We start from the raw sequence: 23,099 nt of genomic DNA on the forward strand, positions 1-23,099 counted from the left end.
GGAAAAATCACAAGACTACTTCATCTCTACAGAACTGTTTCATGAGGGGTTCCCTCAATCATCTCCTTATTGAGGGGAGATGATTGAGGGAACCCCTCATGAAACAGTTCTGTAGAGATGAAGTAGTCTTGTGATTTTTCCCACACCTACATATTGCGCTCTAGCACGGTATCGAGCATTATTCTCTGGATAATCCAATCAAGACACACACACACACACATATATATATATATATATCCATCCATCCATTTTTTACCACTTTTATGTGTATATATGTTTTCTAACGCTTATTCCCTTTGGTGGTCACTGGGGGCGCTATATATATATATATATCCGTCCATCCATCCATTTTCTAGCGCTTATTTCCTTTGGGGTCGCGGGGGGTGCTGGTGCCTATTTCAGTTACAATTGGGCGGAAGGCGTCGTACACCCTGGACAAATCGCCACCTCATCGCAGGGCCAACACGGATAGACAGACAACATTCACACTCACATTCACACACTAGGGCCAATTTAGTGTGAACAATCAACCTATCCCCAGGTGCATGTCTTGGGAACCCCGTTTCCATATGAGTTGGGAAATTGTGTTAGATGTAAAAATAAACGGAATACAATGATTTGCACATTTTTCCACCCATATTCAGTTGAATTTGCTACAAAGATAAAATGTTTGATGTTCAAACTGATAAACATTTTGTTTTTGCAAACAATCCTTAACTTTAGAATTTGATGCCAGCAACACGTAACAAAGAAGTTGGGAAATGTGGCAATAAACACTCAGCTGTAATTTGACCCCCTTAAAATGCTTCAAAATTCACCAAACTCGACACACACATCAGGACTGCTGAAAATTGCGATTTAATAATAAACCAAACCCCAAAACTCAAAATTGCGCTCTAGCGCCCCCTAGGAATAAAACACTGACAAAACTGCTCTTGGGAAGAAAACACAGACTAAACTGCTTGTAACTTCCGGTAGGAATGTCGTAGAGACATGAAACAAAAACCTCTATGTAGGTCTCACTTATACCTACATTTCATTAATTGACATCCTTCAGCAAAAATCAACGGGAACTTGGCAATCACCCCTTCAAAATAAAAGTTTTGTAAAAACTCGATACCTTTTTGTAAAGATTATCTCCTCTGAGCGCGTTTGTTGTGTCGGCTTCAAACTCGCACAGGAAAGAGATTGAACCCTTCTGATTAAAAGTTGCGCAAAGACTTTTTCTAACTGCTCTGGTTTTGATTTTACGACCCTTGAAAAAAAAAACTCCTGCACATATGCTGCTGCGCTACTGCCATCTCAAGATGGCCGCTTAAAAGCAGGAAGCAACAGCGTGACCACACAATGCAGAGAAGGTAGGTACTGTGCAGGTAAAGATATGTTGACTGGGTGAAAGAAGGAGGCACCAGTTTGACTCCAGGATACATAGAAGGTAGGTAATGTGCAGGTAAAGATATGTTGACTGGGTGAACGCAGGAAGCACCAGCGTGTATGGATGAAAGAAAGAAGCACCAGTGTGACCCCAGGATGCAGGGAAGGTAGGTAATGTGCAGGTAAAGATATGTTGAATGGATAAAGGCAAGAAACACCAGCAAAAGTCGGTCCCGTCCATCGCTGCTTGCAGCTTTATTTAATTTTTTTTATTTACTTTGGAATTTTGACAAAATGATCACTACTGCCACCCGCGCAATCATTTCATTTTTATGAAGTATGCGACTCCCGGTGGAAAAAGTTTAGAGACCTCCAAATCTTTGAATCATATTTAATTCATAATATTTTATTAATCATATTTCTGAGCTGCCCTGACAGGTCTTTGATGACTCAATGTCACTGATTACCATTATCTTCAAAATAAGGGTGCATATGTTCACACTAGGGTTGTAAGGTAAAGCAATATTAGTATAGTACCGCGATACTAATGACTTATATTCGGTACTATACCGCCTCTGAAAAGTACCTGTCCGCTATCTTTTGGCATTACAACATTTTTTTTTGTTTTTAAAAAATGTATATTGTGTTTATAAACTCAGGAAATATGTCCCTGGGCACATGATGACTTTGAATATGACCAAAGTATGACCCTGTAACTACTTGGTTTTGGATTGATACCCAAATACTGTATGTGGTATCATCCAAAACTAATGTAAAGTATCAAAGAACAGAATAATAAGTTATTATTCCATTTTAACAGAAGTGTAGATAGAACAAATTGAAAGAGAAAATAAGCAGATATTAACAGTAAATGAACAAGTAGATTAATAATTCATTTTCTACCACTTGTCCTTAATAATGTTGACAAAATAATAGAATGGAAAATGACACAATATGTTACTGCATATGTCAGCAGCTAAATTAGGAGTCTTTGTTTGCTTACTTAAAATACAAGTCTTGTATGTTCAATATTTTATTTAAGGATAAACTTGCAATATTAAACATATGTTTAATGAACCGTAAGATTTTTTGGGTAAAATATAGACAATAATGTCATTTTTTGTGATCCCCTTTATTTACAAAAGTACCGAAAAGTATCAAAATAATCGGGACAACACTCGTTCACACCAATGGTGTTCTGTCTGCAATTCTTTGACAATGCTTTGTACAATGCCATCCATCCATCCATTTTCTACCGCTTGTCCCTTTTTTGGGGTCGCGGGGCCGATCTCAGCTGCATTCGTGCGGAATTTGACATCGTTTGAAAAGTGTACATCCTCTTCAGAACATTTATATTTTCCTTTTCTTTCCACCACAAAATGTGTTACCCTGAAAAAAGAAATATACCAAAAACAGATGTCTACTGCTGGTTCTTAGGACAACATCTGAATAATAATGCCCTCCCAACGCAAACAAAAGGAAATGGGCGTTGTGTTGAAAAATAAAAGCGTTTTAAATAAAATTCCAACAACCTATTCTATCCATCCATCATCTTCCGCTTATCCGAGGTCGGGTTCCGGGGGCAGCAGCCTAAGCAGGGAAGCCCAGACTTCCCTCTCCCCAGCCACTTCGTCTAGCTCTTCCCGGGGATCCCGAGGCGTTCCCAGGCCAGCCGGGAGACATAGTCTTCCCAACGTGTCCTGGGTCTTCCCCGTGGCCTCCTACCGGTTGGACGTGCCCTAAACACCTCCCTAGGGAGGCGTTCGGGTGGCATCCTGACCAGATTCCCGAACCACCTCATCTGGCTCCTCTCGATGTGGAGGAGCAGCGGCTTTACTTTGAGTTCCTCCCGGTTGGCAGACCTTCTCACCCTATCTCTAAGGGAGAGCCCCGCCACCCGGCGGAGGAAACTCAATTCGGCCGCTTGTACCCGTGATCTTATCCTTTCGGTCATGACCCAAAGCTCATGACCATAGGTGAGGATGGGAACGTAGATCGACCGGTATATTGAGAGCTTTGCCTTGCGGCTCAGCTCCTTCTTCACCACAACGGATCGATACAACGTCCGCATTACTGAAGACGCCGCACCGATCCGCCTGTCGATCTCACAATACACTCTTCCCTCACTCGTGAACAAGACTCCTATATACTTGAACTCCTCCACTTGGGGCAAGGTCTCCTCCCCAACCCGGAGATGGCACTCCACCCTTTTCCGGGCGAGAACCATGGACTCGGAGTTGGAGTTGCTAATTCTCATTCCAATCGCTTCACACTCAGCTGCGAACCGATCCAGTGAGAGCTGAAGATCCCGGCCAGATGAAGCCATCAGGACCACATCATCTGCAAAAAGCCGAGACCTAATTCCGCGGCCACCAAACCGGAACCCCTCAACGCCTTGACTGCGCCTACAAATTCAACCTATTCTAATGGATATGAATTCTCTATGATTGTGCCTGCAGAATGCTAGGTCGATAGCTGACAAAACACATCTCCTGAACGGGGCCTCTTCGTGTCCCGCAAATTGGATTTTATGTGCCTCACGGAAACTTGGCAGCAGGAAAACAAGTTTGTTTTTCTTAAGGAGCTGTGCCCTCCGAACTGTCACGGGTTTGAGACCCCTCGGCTTACTTGGCCTTTGTTTTTGCTGCAGACTAATGGACACAAACCCGTACAATTCATTCAAGCTTCAGACGTGCAAGGTTGGAAAATAACACTCTTTTTACTGTGTTTTAATCTAGCCTGCTCATTTATTTTTAGATGAATTTATGGATTTTATGTCATCTATTGTTAAGCTGGATAGTGTAGTCATTGATTATTTCAATCGCCATGTTGATAACTCCTCCTCTCCGTTGGTAGCCGAATGGTTATCTCTTATGGACTCATTCCACTTTTTACAGCATGTGTCGGGTCCTACTCACACAAATGGTCAAACTTAAGATTTGGTCTTTTTTGGAGTAAAAATTTACCACTTAAGTATTGAAGACCTTCAAGTGAGCGACCACTATTGCACTGTTTTTAATCTGTCGTTCTCACTGACTCAAGACTACTTCCAAAGTGAGAAAACATTCTCTATGACTATGCAATCTGCAGGTTTTCTGTTTTTTTTTTGACAACATTTGCGAGCTGTGATGATGTCGATACATTTATGCCAACTTCAATCATCATTGTCGGCTGTCTTGAACACAGTAGCACCAGCTAAAAACACTATAGAACTGCCTCAAAGAACTGCTCACCCCCAAATCCTCAAAACGACACCTCCGCTCCAAACAGGCTTACCTCCTCCAACCTCGATGGACAAAGCTACGAACTATGGGAAAACGGGCTTTCTGCTCCGCTGCTCCCAGTCGGTGGAACGCTCTCCCTGACCACCTGAGGCCACCTCAGACTGTGGATGCTTTTAAAAACAGCTTAAAAACCCATCTTTTAAAAAAAGTATTTTTATAGATGTGCATGCTGATTCTAACTGTTGGGTTGTTTCTAGTTTTAGATTTTATTTATTTGTATTATCTTTTTATTATTATTATTACTACTTATTTTACATTGTGGCACTTTGAGGTTGTTTGCTTAATGTAAAGTGTTTTTTTTACAAATAAAATCTATTATAATTATTAGGCTCTCGGAAAAAACCTTGTCCACGGATGAATGAAGCCATTTCCAGCTTAAGCAGCAGCTGTCGGAAAGTGGAACGTCTGTGGAAAGCCACAAAAAGTTGAGGTTTATAGAATCAATTTTAAATAAATAATAATGTAGCTACTTGAAATGATGAAACATGCTCGCTCAGCTTTCTCTTCAAATCTTGTTTTGCATAAGAAAAACCCTAAATTCTTATTTGACACCATTGAAAATCGTGTTGCACTTCCATCTCCTCAGGTGCCTGTAATAGATGTTTGAACTTTTTTGCGAACAAAGTGCAAGACATAAGGGCCAGTATTAGTCCCTTGGATAGTTTGTGCACTACATTAACTGCTGTGTACTCATCATGGTCTTCCTTTACTCCTGTCTGCCTACAGGATGTTTAGGTTTTAGTGGGCAAGATGAAACCCACATCGAGCCCTGTGGACATTGTTCCTACTCCACAGTTCTTAAATGTTTTTGATGTTGTTGGTCCTCGGGTGGTAAAATCGATAAACTTTTGACTTCAATCTGGCTCGATCCCCAGGTTGCCTTGGTGAATCCCATTCTTCAAAAACCTAATCGAGATATGGAGGAGCTTATAAATTACCGGCCCATATCAAAACTTCCCTTCATGTCAAAAATGATGGCAAAAGTGGTAGCAGAGCAGCTGATTTTTATGATAAATGTCAATATGGCTTTAGGTCATTTTGAAAGCTTCCAGTGACGTGATGTTGGCCGCTGACTCTGGTCGCTACACAGTTTTGGTTTTACACGATTTGACAGCTGCCTTTGATACTCTGGATCACAGTATACTTACTGATTGATGGACTCAAATCTGGGATGGGGTTTTCTCATGCTGTTCTTCAGTGGTTTACTTCTTATATAAATGGAATAACTTTTAATGTTGCTTTTAATAATGTAATGTCCAATGTATCCAAACTGTCATGTGGTGTGGCCCAGGGTTTCTGTTCTGGGGCCTGTTTTATTCTGGTTGATCAACCTACCTCATGGTAGGTTGATCAGTAGTTGTAAAAATGTTTCTAATAATTTCTATTCAGATGATATTCAACTGTTATGCTCACTCAATGATTCCGAGATTCACTTTTTATCTGAGTTCTTGGAATGTGTATCCTGTATCAAAAACTGGTTATCCTCAAATGTCCTCCCGATAAATTCTAACAAAAGGAAAACTCTGACAATTGCTCCCGATAAAATTATCCCCCTGATCAAGAACTCCCTTGGTGCTCTGGGTGCATCTGTTAAAAGCAGCCTCAGAAACCTTAGGGTTGTGTTCAATCAGTCAATGTCTTTGAAGGGTCACTGTCGTCCACGAGTCAAAAACTGTTTTTATCACCTGGGAAATATTTCTAAAGTGAGAAATTTGCTGTCATGATTGGATCACAAAATGATCACACGCGTTCATTTTGTCTCATATTGACTATTGAAATGCTCTTTTCAACAATTCAACGCGAAAGAGACTTCAGACGGTACAAAATGTGGCTGCCAGACTTTTGACAGGTGCATCCAGAACAGCCCATATTACCCCCATTTTATTCAGTCTTCATTGGCTCCCAGTCAAATACCGCATATAGTTTGAGTTTTTTTTCCTGCCTTTCCGTGCGTTGCATTGTACATCACTGATTTGTTATGCCCTTGGGCTTCAGGATGCAGCCTCAGGTCCTCAGCCCAGGGTCTTCTAAAGATCCCAAAAAAACATTTTAAAACCCATAGAGACCTGGAATTCCAGGCTATAGCTCCCTGACTCTGGAAAAACTTGCACCAGTCCCTCCGTGAGCTTGACATTTTTAAGAAACATTTGAAGATTTCTCTTTTTAGTAAAGCTTTTAGCTAAAGCACCTCTTAACTCTATTTTTGAATCCGCTTTTCATCCTTTTTATGATGTTGCCCCTGTTGCCTTAATTAAATTTTTGTTTTAAATTCACCTATGTTTTTTACAGCATTTTGTGAGTTTATCTGTGAAAAGCGCTTTTTAAATAAAATGTACTTATTTACTTACTTACCTACTTACTTACTTACTTACTTACTTACTTACTTACTATACCCAGGCTCACAAAGTTTCACAAATATTCAATGTGCGATGTATGTTCATTAACACTAACTCTTCACCTTGCAAAAAAAAAAAAAAAAAAGAAGATAAACATTAAACCTTGTTGGTTTTTACACATCTCTTTAATTCAACTGAGCAAAAACTGGCTGTTATTAGACAATATGAAATGATGAAGAAAAACATTGGGACAATAGGTATTTACTTTATTGTAGGTGTTCCAGCCAGTCTGATTGAAGAAGGTGAGGTTGGGCAAGGTTTTAACTATGGCTGTCAAAAAATTAAAATATTTACTCGTGATTAATTGCATTTTGTTTATAGTTAACTTAACATTAATCATGATTAAGAGCAGATAGATATAATATTTCATTATTAATGTCTACCCGAGACAAATGTAGTTCGGCTGGACAATTATCCATCCATCCATCCATTTTCTACCGCTTATTCCTTTTGGGATTGCGGGGGGCGCTGGCGTCTATCTCAGCTACAATCGGGCGGAAGGCGGCGTACACCCTGGACAAGTCGCCACCTCATCGCAGGGCCAACACAGATAGACAGACAACATTCACTCACATTCACTCACATTCACACACTAGGGCCAATTTAGTGTTGCTAATCAACCCATCCCGAGGTGCAATTACTAAAATTAAATGCTTTTTGAACATTATGCTTCTTTTAAACCACTTACCAGAAAAAGGACATACAGATGCTTTTAATAACAATTAAAAAAATTGGTGTCTAGGCCGAGTTCGCATTTTGCAGGAATAAACATTTTGTAATGCTGCTGTAGAAGCACTTGCATTTAGAGGGGAGGGGCTACACTGTGTTTGGATACCAGTTTTACGCATTAATAAAACAAAATGTGAATTGTTACAATTATGGATTGATCGTCAAAGATGTTGGATCAAACATTCTGTGGTATTTCTACCTAAATAATTGCTTCTATTATTCTGCATATTACTTGTTGTAAAGGTTAGTGGTCCTAATGTCGCTGCATGGCAATGTCTTAACAGTCTCTATTTATGAATAAATTCTTATATTCTGCTTAACATTGGGTTATCAAATATTATCAACCAGAATATTTTATAGAAAATTCTACACTTTAATTTATTTTGCCCAAAAATGAACTATTCCTCAATTGATGTAGTAGCATTTCATTTAGAACAAAATATCACAGATTACATTACAAAACATATTTTACGATGCATAAGTTGTTTTATTTTGTTGTGTAGTTAGACCGGATGTGATGTGTCTCTATTAGTGTGACGCCGGAAGTATGTGATTGGTTTGGTTTGAGAAGAGATGAAATGACGTTGTGACTATCCGTACTGTAAAGTTCAAATCTGAATGACAATAAAAGGAAGTATACGTCTAATTCAATCTCCAATTTAAATTTCTGCCCATTGTCGTCCATTCCTGCTGAGCTTTTATGCCATCTTACTCAAACAGTTACAGAAACGATTTACATTTTTTATTATTATTAATAAAAAATTATTTAAAAAAATATTATTAAAAATATTATTAAGTACAACCCAAGTACAACCCATTTATTATTGATGCATTAAACTGATGTAAACACGGAAGTGAAGCTCAACCTCTTTTACCTGAATACAAGTTAGTTGATTACAGTCGTGGTCAAAAGTTTACATACACTGCTGAAGGACATATTGTCATGGCTGTCTTGAGTTCCCAATCATTTCTACAACTGTTATTTTTTTGTGATAGAGTGATTGGAGCACATACTTGTTTGTCACAGAATATATTAATGAAGTTTGGTTCTTTTATGAATTTATGAAAATGAGACCACATCTGCTGGGTCAAAAGTATACATACAGCAATGTTAATATTTGGTTACCTGTCCTTCGGCAAGTTTCACTGTAATAAGGTGCTTTTGGTAGCCATCCACAAATTTCTGGCAAACTTCTGGTTGAATTTTTGACCACTCATCTTAACAAAATTGGTGCAGTTCAGCTAAATGTGTTGGTTTTCTGACATGGACTTGTTTCTTCAGCATTGTCAGGACTTTGGGAAAGCCATTCTAAAACCTTAATTGTAGCCTGATTTAGCTATTCCTTCACCACTTTAACGTGTGTTTGGGGTCATTGGCCTGTTGGAACACCCAACTGCGCCCAAGACCCAACCTCCGGCCTGATGATTTTAGGTAATCGTGAAGAATTTGGAAGTAATCCTCCTTTTTCATCGTCCCATTTACTCTCTGTAAAGCACCAGTTCCATTGGCAGCAAAACAGCAAGAGAGCATAAAACTACCACCACAATGCTTGACGGTAGGTTTAGTGTTCCCGGAATTAAAGGTCTCACTTTTTCTCCTCCAAACATTATGTGGTATTGTGGCCAAACAGCTCAATTTTTGCTTCATCTGACATCACATGGACAGAGGTAAGACCTTCTGGAGGGAAATTCTACCAAAGACACCTTATTGCAGTGAAACTTGCTAAGAGACATATGACCAAATATTAACATTGCTGTATGTATACTTTTGACCCAGCAGATTTGGTCACATTTCTAGTAGACCCATAATAAATTCACAAGAGAACCAAATTTAATGAAAGTTTTTTTTTGTGACTAACAAGTATGTGCTCCAATCACTCTATCACAAAAAAACGGGCATGACATTATGTTCTTTACAAGTGTATGCAAACCTTTGACCACGACTGTAGGTGTTACTTTAATGTGACCTCTCATGGCCCATGCATCCATCCATTTTCTACCGCTTATTCCCTTTGGTCGTGGGGGGCGCTGGTGCCTATCTCATCTACAAGCAGGTACACCCTGGACAAGTCGCCACCTCATCGCAGGGCCAACACAGATAGACAGACAACATTCACACTCACATTCACACACTAGGGCCAATTTAGTGTTGCCAATCAACCTATCCCCAGGTGCATGTCTTTGGAGGTGGGAGGAAGCCGGAGTACCCGGAGGGAACCCACGCAGTCACGGGGAGAACATGCAAACTTCACACAGAAAGATCCCGAGCCCAGGATTGAACCCAGGACTACTCAGGACCGTCGTATTGTGAGGCAGACACACTAATCCATGGGTGTCAAACTCTGGCCCGCGGGCCAAATTTGGCCCAACGTGTAATTTAATTTGGCCCTTGAGGCAGTATGAAATGAACATTAGAGCTGGCCCGCCGGTTTTATACGCTGTAACACCGCATTCACCACTAATACTCATAATTGCCAACCCTCCCGATTTTCCCGGACTCCCAAATTTCAGTGCCACTCCTGAAAATCTCCCGGGGTAAACATTCTCCCTAATTTCTCCCCATTTCTACCCAGACGACAATATTGGGGGCGTGCATTAAAGGCACTGCCTTTAGCGTCCTCTACAACCTGTCGTCACGTCCGCTTTTCCTACATAGAAATAGCGTGCCAACCCAGTCTCATAATATATGCGGCTTTTACACACACACACAAGTGAATGCCATGCATACTTGTTTAACAGCCATACAGGTCACACTGAGGGTGGCCGTAAAAACAACTTTAACAATCTTACAAATATGCACCACACTGTGAATCCACACCAAACAAGAATAACAAACACATTTCGGGAGGACATCTGCACCGTAACACAACATAAACACAACAGAACAAATACCCAGAACCCCTTGGAGCACTTACTCTTCCGGGACGCTACAATATACCCCCCCCCCCCCCCCAAGCAATAATTAATGTTTTACTCATGCACTTTCTCTTGCTACTTCAAGGCTTGAATGTTTGATTGATTTGTTATTATTTTATTTGAAAATTTATTATTAGCCTTTGGCAAAAGTTTATTTTGATATTTACCTCAGAGGGCTGCAAATAGAAAAGAGGCATTCCATTTTTATTTAAATTTTATTTGATATGCCATTGATATTTTTTAATGATTATTTAAAACTCGATTTGATATGTCACTATAACGTTATATAAGCCTTTCTTGTTCAATATTCAATGCAAAACTTGTTTGGGTCCCTATTAAAAGGTTAATTTGTTCAACATTGGCCTGTGGCTCTGTTCAGTTTTAAATTTTGGCCCACTCTGTATTTGAGTTTGACACCCCTGCACTAACCGTGCTGCCCCCTCTCATGGCCATCGTGGATAAAAACAAAAACGGTTTTGTCTCGTCGGCAAAACAACCTGTAATGGATTTGGACTTATTTCACAATGTAGCGTTTTCTTTGTGCGTTTTTACTCGTTATTTCCCCCACTTTTGGCTCATCAGAAAATAGTGAAAGCAGTCAGAGAAAGACCACATATCAAAAAATATAGTGCCGTTGACGGAACTTGTAGTTAACACATTATTCCGAGGATGTTGTAGTGGTTTGTGCACCCCTTTGAGACACTTGTGATTTAGGGCTATATGAATAAACATTGATTGATTGATTGATTGATTGATTGATATTATCATGTTACATTGGACAGAATGAGTCTTAACATAAATGATACGCTAATGACATAAAACACAGTAAGTGTGAGAACGAGAACAATTGTCAAAAACCTGATAGTCTACATTAAGGAAGTTTAGCAGTTTTGCAATAAATGTGGCTGGCAAACAGAAGATAAAATGGATGCCAATGGCACCGACCGGGAACATCTGAGGCAAGGTTTTTACAGTGTGCCCTTGAGAAGTGATGTGAGACAGCAGCTTGCGGCAAGTTGCTTTCATTTACATAAGAAATCACTCACAATCCTTCATTTTGACATCTGCCCAGCATACGTGCAACAGGAGTAATGAAGTCGCTCAGTTATTGATTTGCTTGCATGAACTTCTACCAAATAGCGATTCGTCTGGGGAAAAAAAAAGAAGATGGCAATGCAGGTGCAGAGTGGCGCAGACTGAAATATAAGCTTTTGCTCGGCAAAATTTTTTCATTTCAAGCGTGTATGAATAAGTATGGATATACTGTTCATGCACTATAAAAATTATTTTCTGTCGGATCACATAAACACGTTGACAATGAATTAGCTTTAATCGACTATAAAGCTTTGGAAAAACAAAACAGACGGATGAATGCAATTAACCTGATTTTGTCCACATGTAGCGTTTGTCATGTTCTGTGGTTTGGATTCTGTTTAGTTATGTTCTGTTTTGTTTTTGACTCCGTTAGTTCCTGTTTTTGCGCCGTTGTTTGTTTTAGTTTCCATGACAACCATTAGTTTCACCTGCCTCATTAGTTTGAACTCACACACCTGTTGTTAATCATGTCATTATTATTTAAACCTGTATTTGCCAGGTAGTCGACCTGGCGACATCACTCTTGATCACCCTTGATATACACCTGATACCCAAATGATTACGCTGTCCATGCCATAGTGCTCATGCCATTGCTCTGTTGTTTTCGACTTTTTCACGCCACAGTAAGTGTTTTGTTTATGTCCATAGTTCCGGCTACGTGTTAACTTTTTTGTTCCTAGCTAAGTTTGTGTCTCCGCCTAATCTGCGCCTTCGGTTTGTTCTTTTGATGGATTAATTAAATCATGTCTTTACCTTCACGCCTTGTTCAATCCAGTCGCTTTGCACCGTGGGAAAAAAAAACGCTCCATATTCCTAGTCCTGACAATGTTAAGCCTAGACGTTTCCGCTTTTTGGCCAAATGTTGAGGTTGTAATGACGAAGCAACAAGAGGCACAGAAAAAACAACAATAGCTAATTTAGCTCGGTTGGTAGAGTGGCCGTGCCAGCAATTCGAGGGGTTGCAGGTTTGATTCCCGCTTCTGCCATCCTAGTCACTGCCGTTGTGTCCTTGGGCAAGACACTTTACCCACCTGCTCCCAGTGCCACCCACACTGGGTTGAATGTAACTTAGATATTGGGTTTCACAATGTAAAGCGCTTTGAGTCACTAGAGAAAAAGCGCTACATAAATATAATTCACTTCAAAATTCAATAATTAAGGGGAACAGTAATCATATCTGTGGAGTGATGAAGTAGTGAGTAAAGTACTTTTTATGGCCTCATGGAAATCCTTAGAGGGGCCCTCCGCTGCTCATTTCAGGAGATTTAAAAATTATATTGGATCCCAGTTTCTTACAAACCCATTTTCCATATCAGTTGGGAAATTGTGTTAGATGTAAATAGAAACGGAATACAATGATTTGCAAATCATTTTCAACCCATATTCAGTTGAATATGCTACAAAGACAACATATTTGATGTTCCAACTGATAAACATTTTTTTTTGTGCAAATAGTCATTAACTTTAGAATCTGATGGCAGCAACACGTGACAAAAAAGTTGGAAAAGGTGCCAATAAATACTAATAAAGTTGAGGAATGCTCATCAAACACTTATTTGGAACATCCCACAGGTGTGCAGGCTAATTGGGAACAGGTGGGTGCCATGATTGGGTATAAAAACAGCTTCCCAAAAAATGCTCAGTCTTTCACAAGAAAAGATGGGGCGAGGTACACCCCTTTGTCCACAACTGCTTGAGCAAATAGTCAAACAGTTTAGGAACAACGTTTCTCAAAGTGCAATTGCAAGAAATTTAAGGGTTTCAACATCTGCGGTCCATAATATCATCAAAAAGTTCAAAGAATCTGGAGAAATCACTCCACGTAAGCAGCATGGCCGGAAACCAACATTGAGTATATGCAGTAACATATTGTGTCATTTATCATGCCATTATTTTGTCAAAATGATTAAGGACAAGTGGTAGAAAATTAATTATTAATCTACTTGTTTATTTACTGTTAATATCTGCTTACTTTCTCATTTAATATGTTCTATCTAAACTTCTGTTTAAATGTAATAATCACTCATTCTTCTCTTTTTTGATATTTTACATTATTTTTGGATGATACCACAAATTTAGGTATCAATCCGATACCAAGTAGTTGCAAGATCATACATTGGTCATATTGCAAGTCCTCATTTGTCCAACGACATATTTCCTCAGTTTCTAAAAAAAATATATATTAAAAAATATATATATATAAGATATCCATCCATCCATTTCTACCGCTTATTCCCTTTGGGGCTGTGGGGGGCGCTGGTGCCTATCTGGGCTACAATCGGGCTGAAGGCGGTGTGATGCCAAAAAATATAAACATAATCATAGTAGTATCGACTACATACGATACTGTACTTGGTATCATTACCGTGGATGTTAGTTGTAGATCCACCAATGGCGTTTGTTTACATTTTTACGTCGGTGAGCTACAGTGTGTAGTGAATAATTTTTAGCTATTCCTTGTCCTGCAGGGATGATACTTGAAAAAAACTTACTTGATTTGTCACCATGGAGACGAGGATTAGTGATTTAGAAGTATGTAAAAAAAACACTGCCGACGGTGGCCGGACTTTAGCCGCTAGCCAGTTAGCCATGTCTTAAAGCACCACTTGCGGTGGGCGTTTCAGCGTTACAACTTCACCTTTATTGTTAGTTTTTAAGCCGAAATGCGTCCGTTCTCCCTTTTCTCTTTACACATTGTGTTTGCTTGTAAGTACTCTGTGATTGTGCGCTGCCGAATGGGGGCTGACCGTTACTTTTCAGAGGCGGTATAGTACTGAATATGATTCATTAGTATTGCGATACTTTTTTTCTTTTTGTCCTTTTTTAGTCGCGATACTATATTCAATCAATCAATCAATCAATGTTTACTTATATAGCCCTAAATCACTAATGTCTCAAAGGGCTGCACAAACCACAACACAAACCACTACGACATCCTTGGTAGGCCCACATAAGGGCAAAGAAAACTCGTCGGTGACAATGATGACTATGAGAACCTTGGAGAGGAGGAAAGCAATGGATGTCGAGCGGGTCTAACATGATACTGTGAAAGTTCAATTCATAATGGATCCAACACAGCAATATTAATACCGATATACCGTACAACCCTAGTTGGCAATGTAGGATATTTGCTTAAAAACAAAAAAAAAAGTTTTCACCCTAACCAGACTTGCATTTTAAACGAAAACAAATGTCAGTATCTGCATTTCTTAAACATGCTTTCAAAGGCCTTGCTTACCTCGTTCACATGTGCAGGATACGTTGTGGCCATCCTTGGTTTCTGTGCACATCATCGTATGTTCACTGCACATCCCAAAGGAGCAAAGGTCAATATCTATGGAGCAGTCCTTTCCCTTGAACCCTGTCGTGACAATTGCGTTAATAATGTATGTTTGCAAACTTTGTAAAGCACATATATTCTTGTGGCTCTATGTTTATCAGGCAAATAAGCCCGTTTCTTCAGCAGATTCATGGGGTTATCGATTTTTTCTGGCATTCTCGCTGCAATGCAGTATGTTAATTGAGCCACTCATTGACAGTGACCCGACCCACCAAACTGATCTATATCGCATTTATCTGCTCCGCCAAATAGATATCTGCATGCCTCTGATAGAAAACCAATGTCGATAGCTATTGTTGGAAATAAAACACAGGCTGATGGTGATACTCATTGCATCAGCGTGTTCAAATAAAGATGCACTAAAAGGGTGGAAACATGACTACTTTACCAGTTTTTCTGTGCAATAACATTGCATAAGCTTGACAAACTTAATACGAATCCACTCAGACTATTAAAACTAATCACAATTTTCGTAAAACTTAAAGAACATATTTCCTCATCAAAAGTGTCCGTTCAAGCATCAAACCTATCATGACCTACAGTTAAGTCCAACATTTTAAGTAAAGTGTATTTAGGATAGGACAGGTCTTTATTGTCATTGCACAAGTATAACGAAACTTAGTTTTCAGCACAAACCTGTTCAAGATTAGACAAACAAACAGTGTACAGGGTTAGAGAAGAAGAACGCTGATGGGTCGCCATAAGGCGCTCCGTAAAAGATGGGAAAAAGGTAAACGTTGGTGAATGATGAGTAAAAAAAAAAATACAATCTAGACTGGGCTCCTAAGGGGGCCCAGTCTGGAGTGGAAAAAAAACCTCCATAGCAAAGCAAATATACATATTACAACATACATCTCAAGATATCCAGCAACAGAGGGAAGGTAATTCAAAGTCATGGTGGTAGGCCGCAGCTCTCAAGCGCTGACCATCCATTCATCACCCCTACGAGATTTGCGTCGAGGGCGTTGGTATATTTTTTGTGGATGTGTGTGTGTGCTTCCAAAGACATGCACCTGGGGATAGGTTGATTGGCAACACTAAATTGACCCTAGTGTGTGAATGTGAGTGTGAATGTTGTCTGTCTATCTGTGTTGACCCTGCGATGAGGTGGCGACTTGTCCAGGGTGTACCCTGCCTTCCGCCCGATTGTAGCTGAGATAGGCGCCAGCGCCCCCCCGTGACCCCGAAAGGGAATAAGCGGTAGAAAATGGATGGATGGATGGGTGTGTGTGTGCGTGTAAGCCCGTATAATGTCTCTGTTCCGAGGCCTTGATGTATTATGCAGTCGCTAGTCCAAAGGGTAGCCTCCCTCCGCCTTCGGGTGGGGGGGACGGGTCCTGACTGTTGTTTGTGCTTATGCACCAAACAGCAGTTCAGAGTACCCACCCTTTTTGGGAACGCTCGAGGGAGTACTGGAAAGTGCTCCCCCGGGTGATTCCCTTGTCCTACTGGGAGACTTCAACGCTCACGTTGGCAACGACAGTGAAACCTGGAGAGGCGTGATTGGGAAGAATGGCCGCCCGGATCTGAACCCGAGTGGTGTTTTGTTATTGGACTTTTGTGCTCGTCACAGTGTGTCCATAACAAACACCATGTTCAAACATAAGGGTGTCCATATGTGCACTTGGCACCAGGACACCCTAGGCCGCAGTTCCATGATCGACTTTGTAGTTGTGTCATCGGATTTGCGGCCTCATGTTATGGACACTCGGGTGAAGAGAGGGGCGGAGCTTTCTACCGATCACCACCTGGTGGTGAGTTGGCTGCGATGGTGGGGGAGGATGCCGGACAGACCTGGGAGGCCCAAACGCATTGTGAGGGTCTGCTGGGAACGTCTGGCAGAGTCTCCTGTCAGACAAAGTTTCAATTCCCACCTCCGGAAGAACTTTGAACATGTCACGAGGGAGGTGCTGGACATTGAGTCCGAGTGGACCATGTTCCGCACCTCTATTGTCGAGGCGGCAGATCGGAGCTGTGGCCGCAAGGTAGTTGGTGCCTGTCGGGGCGGAAATCCTAAAACCCCCTGGTGGACACCAGCGGTGAGGGATGCCGTCAAGCTGAAGAAGGAGTCCTATCGGGTCCTTTTGACTCATAGGACTCCGGAGGCAGTGGACAGGTACCGACAGGCCAAGCGGTGTGCAGCTTCAGCGGTCGCGGAGGCAAAAACTCGGACATGGGAAGAGTTCGGGGAAGCTATGGAAAACGACTTCCGGACGGCTTCGAAGCGATTCTGGACCACCGTCCGCCGCCTCAGGAAGGGGAAGCAGTGCACTATCAACACCGTGTATGGTGCGGATGGTGTTCTGCTGACCTCGACTGCGGATGTTGTGGACAGGTGGAAGGAATACTTCGAAGACCTCCTCAATCCCACCAACACGTCTTCCTATGAGGAAGCAGTGCCTGGGGAATCTGTGGTGGACTCTCCTATTTCTGGGGCTGAGGTCGCTGAGGTAGTTAAAAAGCTCCTCGGTGGCAAGGCCCCAGGGGTGGACGAGATCCGCCCGGAGTTCCTTAAGGCTCTGGATGCTGTGGGGCTGTCTTGGTTGACAAGACTTTGCAGCATCGCGTGGACATCGGGGGCGGTACCTCTGGATTGGCAGACCGGGGTGGTGGTTCCTCTCTTCAAAAAGGGGGACCGGAGGGTGTGTTCCAACTATCGTGGGATCACACTCCTCAGCCTTCCCGGTAAGGTTTATTCAGGTGTACTGGAGAGGAGGCTACGTCGGATAGTCGAACCTCGGATTCAGGAGGAACAGTGTGGTTTTCGTCCTGGTCGTGGAACTGTGGACCAGCTCTATACTCTCGGCAGGGTTCTTGAGGGTGCATGGGAGTTTGCCCAACCAGTCTACATGTGCTTTGTGGACTTGGAGAAGGCATTCGACCGTGTCCCTCGGGAAGTCCTGTGGGGAGTGCTCAGAGAGTATGGGGTATCGGACTGTCTTATTGTGGCGGTCCGTTCCCTGTACGATCAGTGCCAGAGCTTGGTCCGCATTGCCGGCAGTAAGTCGAACACATTTCCAGAGAGGGTTGGACTCCGCCAAGGCTGTCCTTTGTCACCGATTCTGTTCATAACTTTTATGGACAGAATTTCTAGGCGCAGTCAAGGCGTTGAGGGGTTCTGGTTTGGTAACCGCAGGATTAGGTCTCTGCTTTTTGCAGATGATGTGGTCCTGATGGCTTCATCTGACCGGGGTCTTCAGCTCTCGCTGGATCGGTTCGCAGCCGAGTGTGAAGCGACCGGAATGAGAATCAGCACCTCCAAGTCCGAGTCCATGGTTCTCGCCCGGAAAAGGGTGGAGTGCCATCTCCGGGTTGGGGAGGAGACCCTGCCCCAAGTGGAGGAGTTCAAGTACCTAGGAGTCTTGTTCACGAGTGAGGGAAGAGTGGATCGTGAGATCGACAGGCGGATCGGTGCGGCGTCTTCAGTAATGCGGACGTTGTACCGGTCCGTTGTGGTGAAGAAGGAGCTGAGCCGGAAGGCAAAGCTCTCAATTTACCGGTCGATCTACGTTCCCATCCTCACCTATGGTCATGAGCTTTGGGTCATGACCGAAAGGATAAGATCACGGGTACAAGCGGCCGAAATGAGTTTCCTCCGCCGTGTGGCGGGGCTCTCCCTTAGAGATAGGGTGAGAAGCTCTGCCATCCGGGAGGAACTCAAAGTAAAGCCGCTGCTCCTTCACATCGAGAGGAGCCAGATGAGGTGGTTCGGGCATCTGGTCAGGATGCCACCCGAACGCCTCCCTAGGGAGGTGTTTAGGGCACGTCCAACCGGTAGGAGGCCACGGGGAAGACCCAGGACACGTTGGGAAGACTATGTCTCCCGGCTGGCCTGGGAACGCCTCGGGATCCCCCGGGAAGAGCTAGATGAAGTGGCTGGGGAGAGGGAAGTCTGGGTTTCCCTGCTTAGGCTGTTGCCCCCGCGACCCGACCTCGGATAAGCGGAAGATGATGGATGATGGATGGATGGATAGTCCAAAGTCAACAACAACAGGTATGTGTCCATGAAAGACAAGAAGGGAGTTTGTTGTGTCTTCGCTGCAGTGTTCTTCGGGAGAGTCTCGAAGCCAGGGAAACAATCCAAATTAGAATGATTTGTATGCGAGTGAAAATAAAAATTTGCTTTTCACTCTAAATTGTCTATGACTGGTCCTCAAACCTGCGGTGTAGACAGTCCGATGTATTCCACAGTTCTTCCCGCATCCTCCAATCATTTGTGGCAGCTTTGGGGTACTTTGAAGACTGCCAGCAACTTCCAATTTGTCGACAAACCAGAGCAACGCTTACTCCAATCAGCAGATGTCCTGTTGTCATAATTCCGAATAAGTGGATATGTTCACGTCCTCGACAAAAAAGGGTCGCCAGGCACGCGGCCCTCCTTCTTCTCCTAAGAGTCCGTCGTGTGTCCAGCAACAACCGCTTCGTCACGACCACAGGTTCCCCCCAACCCAAGATCTTGTCAATTTTGTTGTGGCCAGTTAAATAGTTCCAATGTTTAGATTTGGAGTGCAGGGCAAAAAGAGGCAACAAGAAAGTTAAGATAAGACAAAACAAAGAAGCAAGCAGGAGAGATACGGGAGAGGAAAGGGGAGCATCCACCCTCGATGATGCCAGAAAGAAAGTAGTATTTCTATTCATTGCATGAATGCATTTCACTTTTTTATCTATTAGCAAAGTGTCCCCTTACAACTTTTTTACTTACAATATGATACGGATATTGAAGCCTTGAGCATTGGTCGATAGTGATAGTATTCTGATCAGCATGGATCAACATTACCATATAGCAGATGTATGCATTTGAAGTGGCAAGTTGACTTGCTTTTGGGCGACCCCTCGTCACAATAGTTCATTAAATCAAGCGCATGACACAATAAGTTGATTGATAAAGACTTGTTTCTTACTGGATACTGTGAAAATGAGATATTTTTAAGTGTTCTTTCTTTATCCATAGTCATGTTTAAAGCAGACAGTATTTTCCCATTTGTACACTTTATGATTTTTCCTTTTGTCCGCTAGTAAACTCTGTTTCACCTTGAAAGTGTTGGAATGTGTATTGGGAGTATAATGTACTCCCTTGTTTACCTTATCAGTTTAGAACAGGGGTCTCAAACTCAATTTACCTGGGGGGGGATTGGATGCAGAGTCTGGGTGAGGCTGGGCCACAAGAAAATATTTAAAAAAACAATGTTGCATACTCCTCAGCATGTCTAGTTATCTAATGACGTTCCAAATTGTATCCCTTGTGCACCGCAACTTTCTCCTACAAATAAGACACGTCGGAGTGCCCTTGTGCTCAACAAAGAAATATTGCATCTCCCACTTTTCCTGGAATTGCCTTTGCTCATCATAACCCTTTCTCTTTACTGCAAGATTTGAAAAAGACATGTTTGGGGTTGTGGAATATATTTGTATTTATCCGACGCACGGAGAATAATGTTATTTCCGCAATGTGTCTCGTTCCGCTTTTCCTCCCTCCGTACAGCAACACGGCGGTCGGTGGATAATAACCGGGAAACTACCGGGATAGCGAGCGCAAAAAAGTGACGGTTCCCGGAGTGTTATCCGGTGTCATATAGAAATTTATGTAGTGTTCGTCGAAAAACAAATAACACTTTGAATTGGTCCAAATTATCCGTTATTACTGACGGACAGGTGTCGCGGTGTGACTGCAGCCAGGCACGTAAGAGAACAATCGTCTCCATGGCAATGTTTCTGTCGCTTTCACCCATTTGCCGCTTTTCCACTAACGCAGGGGTAGGCAACCCAGAATGTTGAAAGAGCCATTTTGGAACCAAATAACACAATGCTGTCAAGCGCCATTCGTATAAAACCTTGCGGGCCGCGCTAACATTAAACTTTTATAATTAAGGTGGGGGCCGCAAAATAACGTCTCAGGGGCCGCCTGGTTTAGAACAATAAGACTGTAATTCTTTCTGGGTGGGAGGGGGCTGTTATCGTGCTAAATAGTCTGACTCTTTCCGTTTGATTTTCAGACCACTTCTTGATGCTGCTAAGCATTGTAAGGTTGGTCTCCTTAAGCTTTAGTAAAACTTGGTAATATTGCCATTCTGTCTTGGTGGTCCTTCTTACTCAACATTTATGTCATCTAAAAAACTTGGGATTGACCAGTGTCTATTATTCCCAGAGATTAAGACTGGTCCGATGCAACAATACTTACTGAAGACTTGGAGACTTTGTATCTGTAATTAATATGCGAATATACTTATTTGATACTTGTTCATATTGACAAAATTTGTATTTTGGTCTTTGATATTGTTTAATTAACAACACTTATATATGTCTTGTGTGCTAGTCTGTGCTGACTATAGCTGTTGTGTGTCTATTCAAGAAGCCTATAACCTACCATGCTTACATTTTGTAAAGACTTTACTAAAAAATAGAAAAATAAATAACCTTCTGTTTAGATTTTAGAAATTTAAAGGCCTACTGAAATGAGATTTTCTTATTCAAACGGGGATAGCAGGTCCATTCTATGTGTCATACTTGATCATTTCACGATATTGCCATATTTTTGCTGAAAGGATTTAGTAGAGAACATCCACGATAAAGTTCGCAACTTTTGCTTGCTAACAGAAAAGCCTTGCCTCTACCGGAGGTCGCAGACGATGATGTCACATGTTGATGGCTCCTCACATCTTCACATTGTTTTTAATGGGAGTCTCTAACAAAAACAGCTATTCGGACCGAGAAAACGACAATTTCCCCATTAATTTGAGCGAGGATGAAAGATTAGTGTTTGAGGATATTGATAGCGACGGACTAAAAAAAAAAAAAAAAAAGCGATTGCATTGGGACGGATTCAAATGTTTTTAGACACATTTAATAGGATAATTCTGGGAAATGTGTCCACGGGTGTGTTGACGCGCAGCATCTCAGTGGTCGACGGCAGATTTATGGGCGGCACAAGCTCAGCTGATCTCCGGTAAGAAGGGACTCTTTACCACAATTTTCTCACCGAAACCTGCCGGTTGACATTCAGTTGGGATCCATGTTCGCTGTCATCCATAGTAAAGTTTCACCCCTGTGAATTTTAAACAGGGAATCACCGTGTGTTTGTGTGGCTAAAGGCTAAAGCTTCCCAACTCCATCTTTCTACTTTGACTTCTCCAATATTAATTGAACAAATTGCAAAATATTCAGCAACGCAGATCTCCAAAATACTGTGTAACTATGCGGTTAAAGCAAACGACTTTTAGCAGCGCTCATACTTCCTAACAGCCCATGACGTCACGCGTACACGTCATCATTACGCGACGTTTTCAAGAAAAAACTCCCGGGATATTTAAAATTGCAATTTAGTAAACTAAAAAGGCCGTATTGGCATGTGTTGCAATGTTAATATTTCATCATTGATGTATAAACTATCAGACTGCGTAGTGGATAGTAGTGGGTTTCAGTAGGCCTTTAAATGTTAGCTGTCTGCCAAGATACATGCCACAAGACTGCTTGTATCGGAGTTTAAATCAATGATTTGATACTTGTTGTTCTGCTGATATCGGACCGATACCCGATAGCAACATCGGATCAGGAACCCCTTAGTGTAGTTGTCTGACGATTTAGAGTTTACTGTCTTTTGTACAATCCTGAGGGACTGCAGGACAAGGGCAAGCATCATTCAGGGTAGCGATTTTCAAAGTGTGAAGACCACCTTTGGAAACTTGGAAAAAATTACAAAAAAAACTGTTTCACACGTAATAAGCAAACTTTGATTTAAAGGAACTTAATAAATGTTTAATTCCTATGTTAAGAAAGTAAACAGCATGATCATAAAACTGCCAAAAAATGCTTTGTAAAATAGTGGATGTCTCTATTGTGAAGTGAAGTGAGTTATATTTATATAGCGCTTTTCTCAAGTGACTCAAAGCGCTTTACATAGTGAAACCCAATATCTAAGTTACATTTAAACCAGTGTGGGTGGCACTGGGAGCAGGTGGGTAAAGTGTC

At 41.9% G+C, this 23,099-nt stretch overlaps 1 protein-coding gene across 2 annotated transcripts in view; it reads right to left on the reverse strand.

The window, feature by feature from the left end:
• The window catches only part of eys (eyes shut homolog), a 722,499-nt gene that overhangs the window by 522,503 nt on the left and 176,897 nt on the right, over window positions 1-23,099 (reverse strand). For both annotated transcript variants that reach the window (XM_061910381.1, XM_061910382.1), the window contains exon 13: window positions 15,033-15,155. In XM_061910381.1, coding sequence (XP_061766365.1) covers window positions 15,033-15,155 — 123 coding nt within the window. The remainder of the gene's footprint in view (window positions 1-15,032; window positions 15,156-23,099) is intronic.

This window comes from Nerophis ophidion, linkage group LG09 (genome assembly GCF_033978795.1).
Source record: "Nerophis ophidion isolate RoL-2023_Sa linkage group LG09, RoL_Noph_v1.0, whole genome shotgun sequence".
NCBI classification, from domain to species: domain Eukaryota; kingdom Metazoa; phylum Chordata; class Actinopteri; order Syngnathiformes; family Syngnathidae; genus Nerophis; species Nerophis ophidion.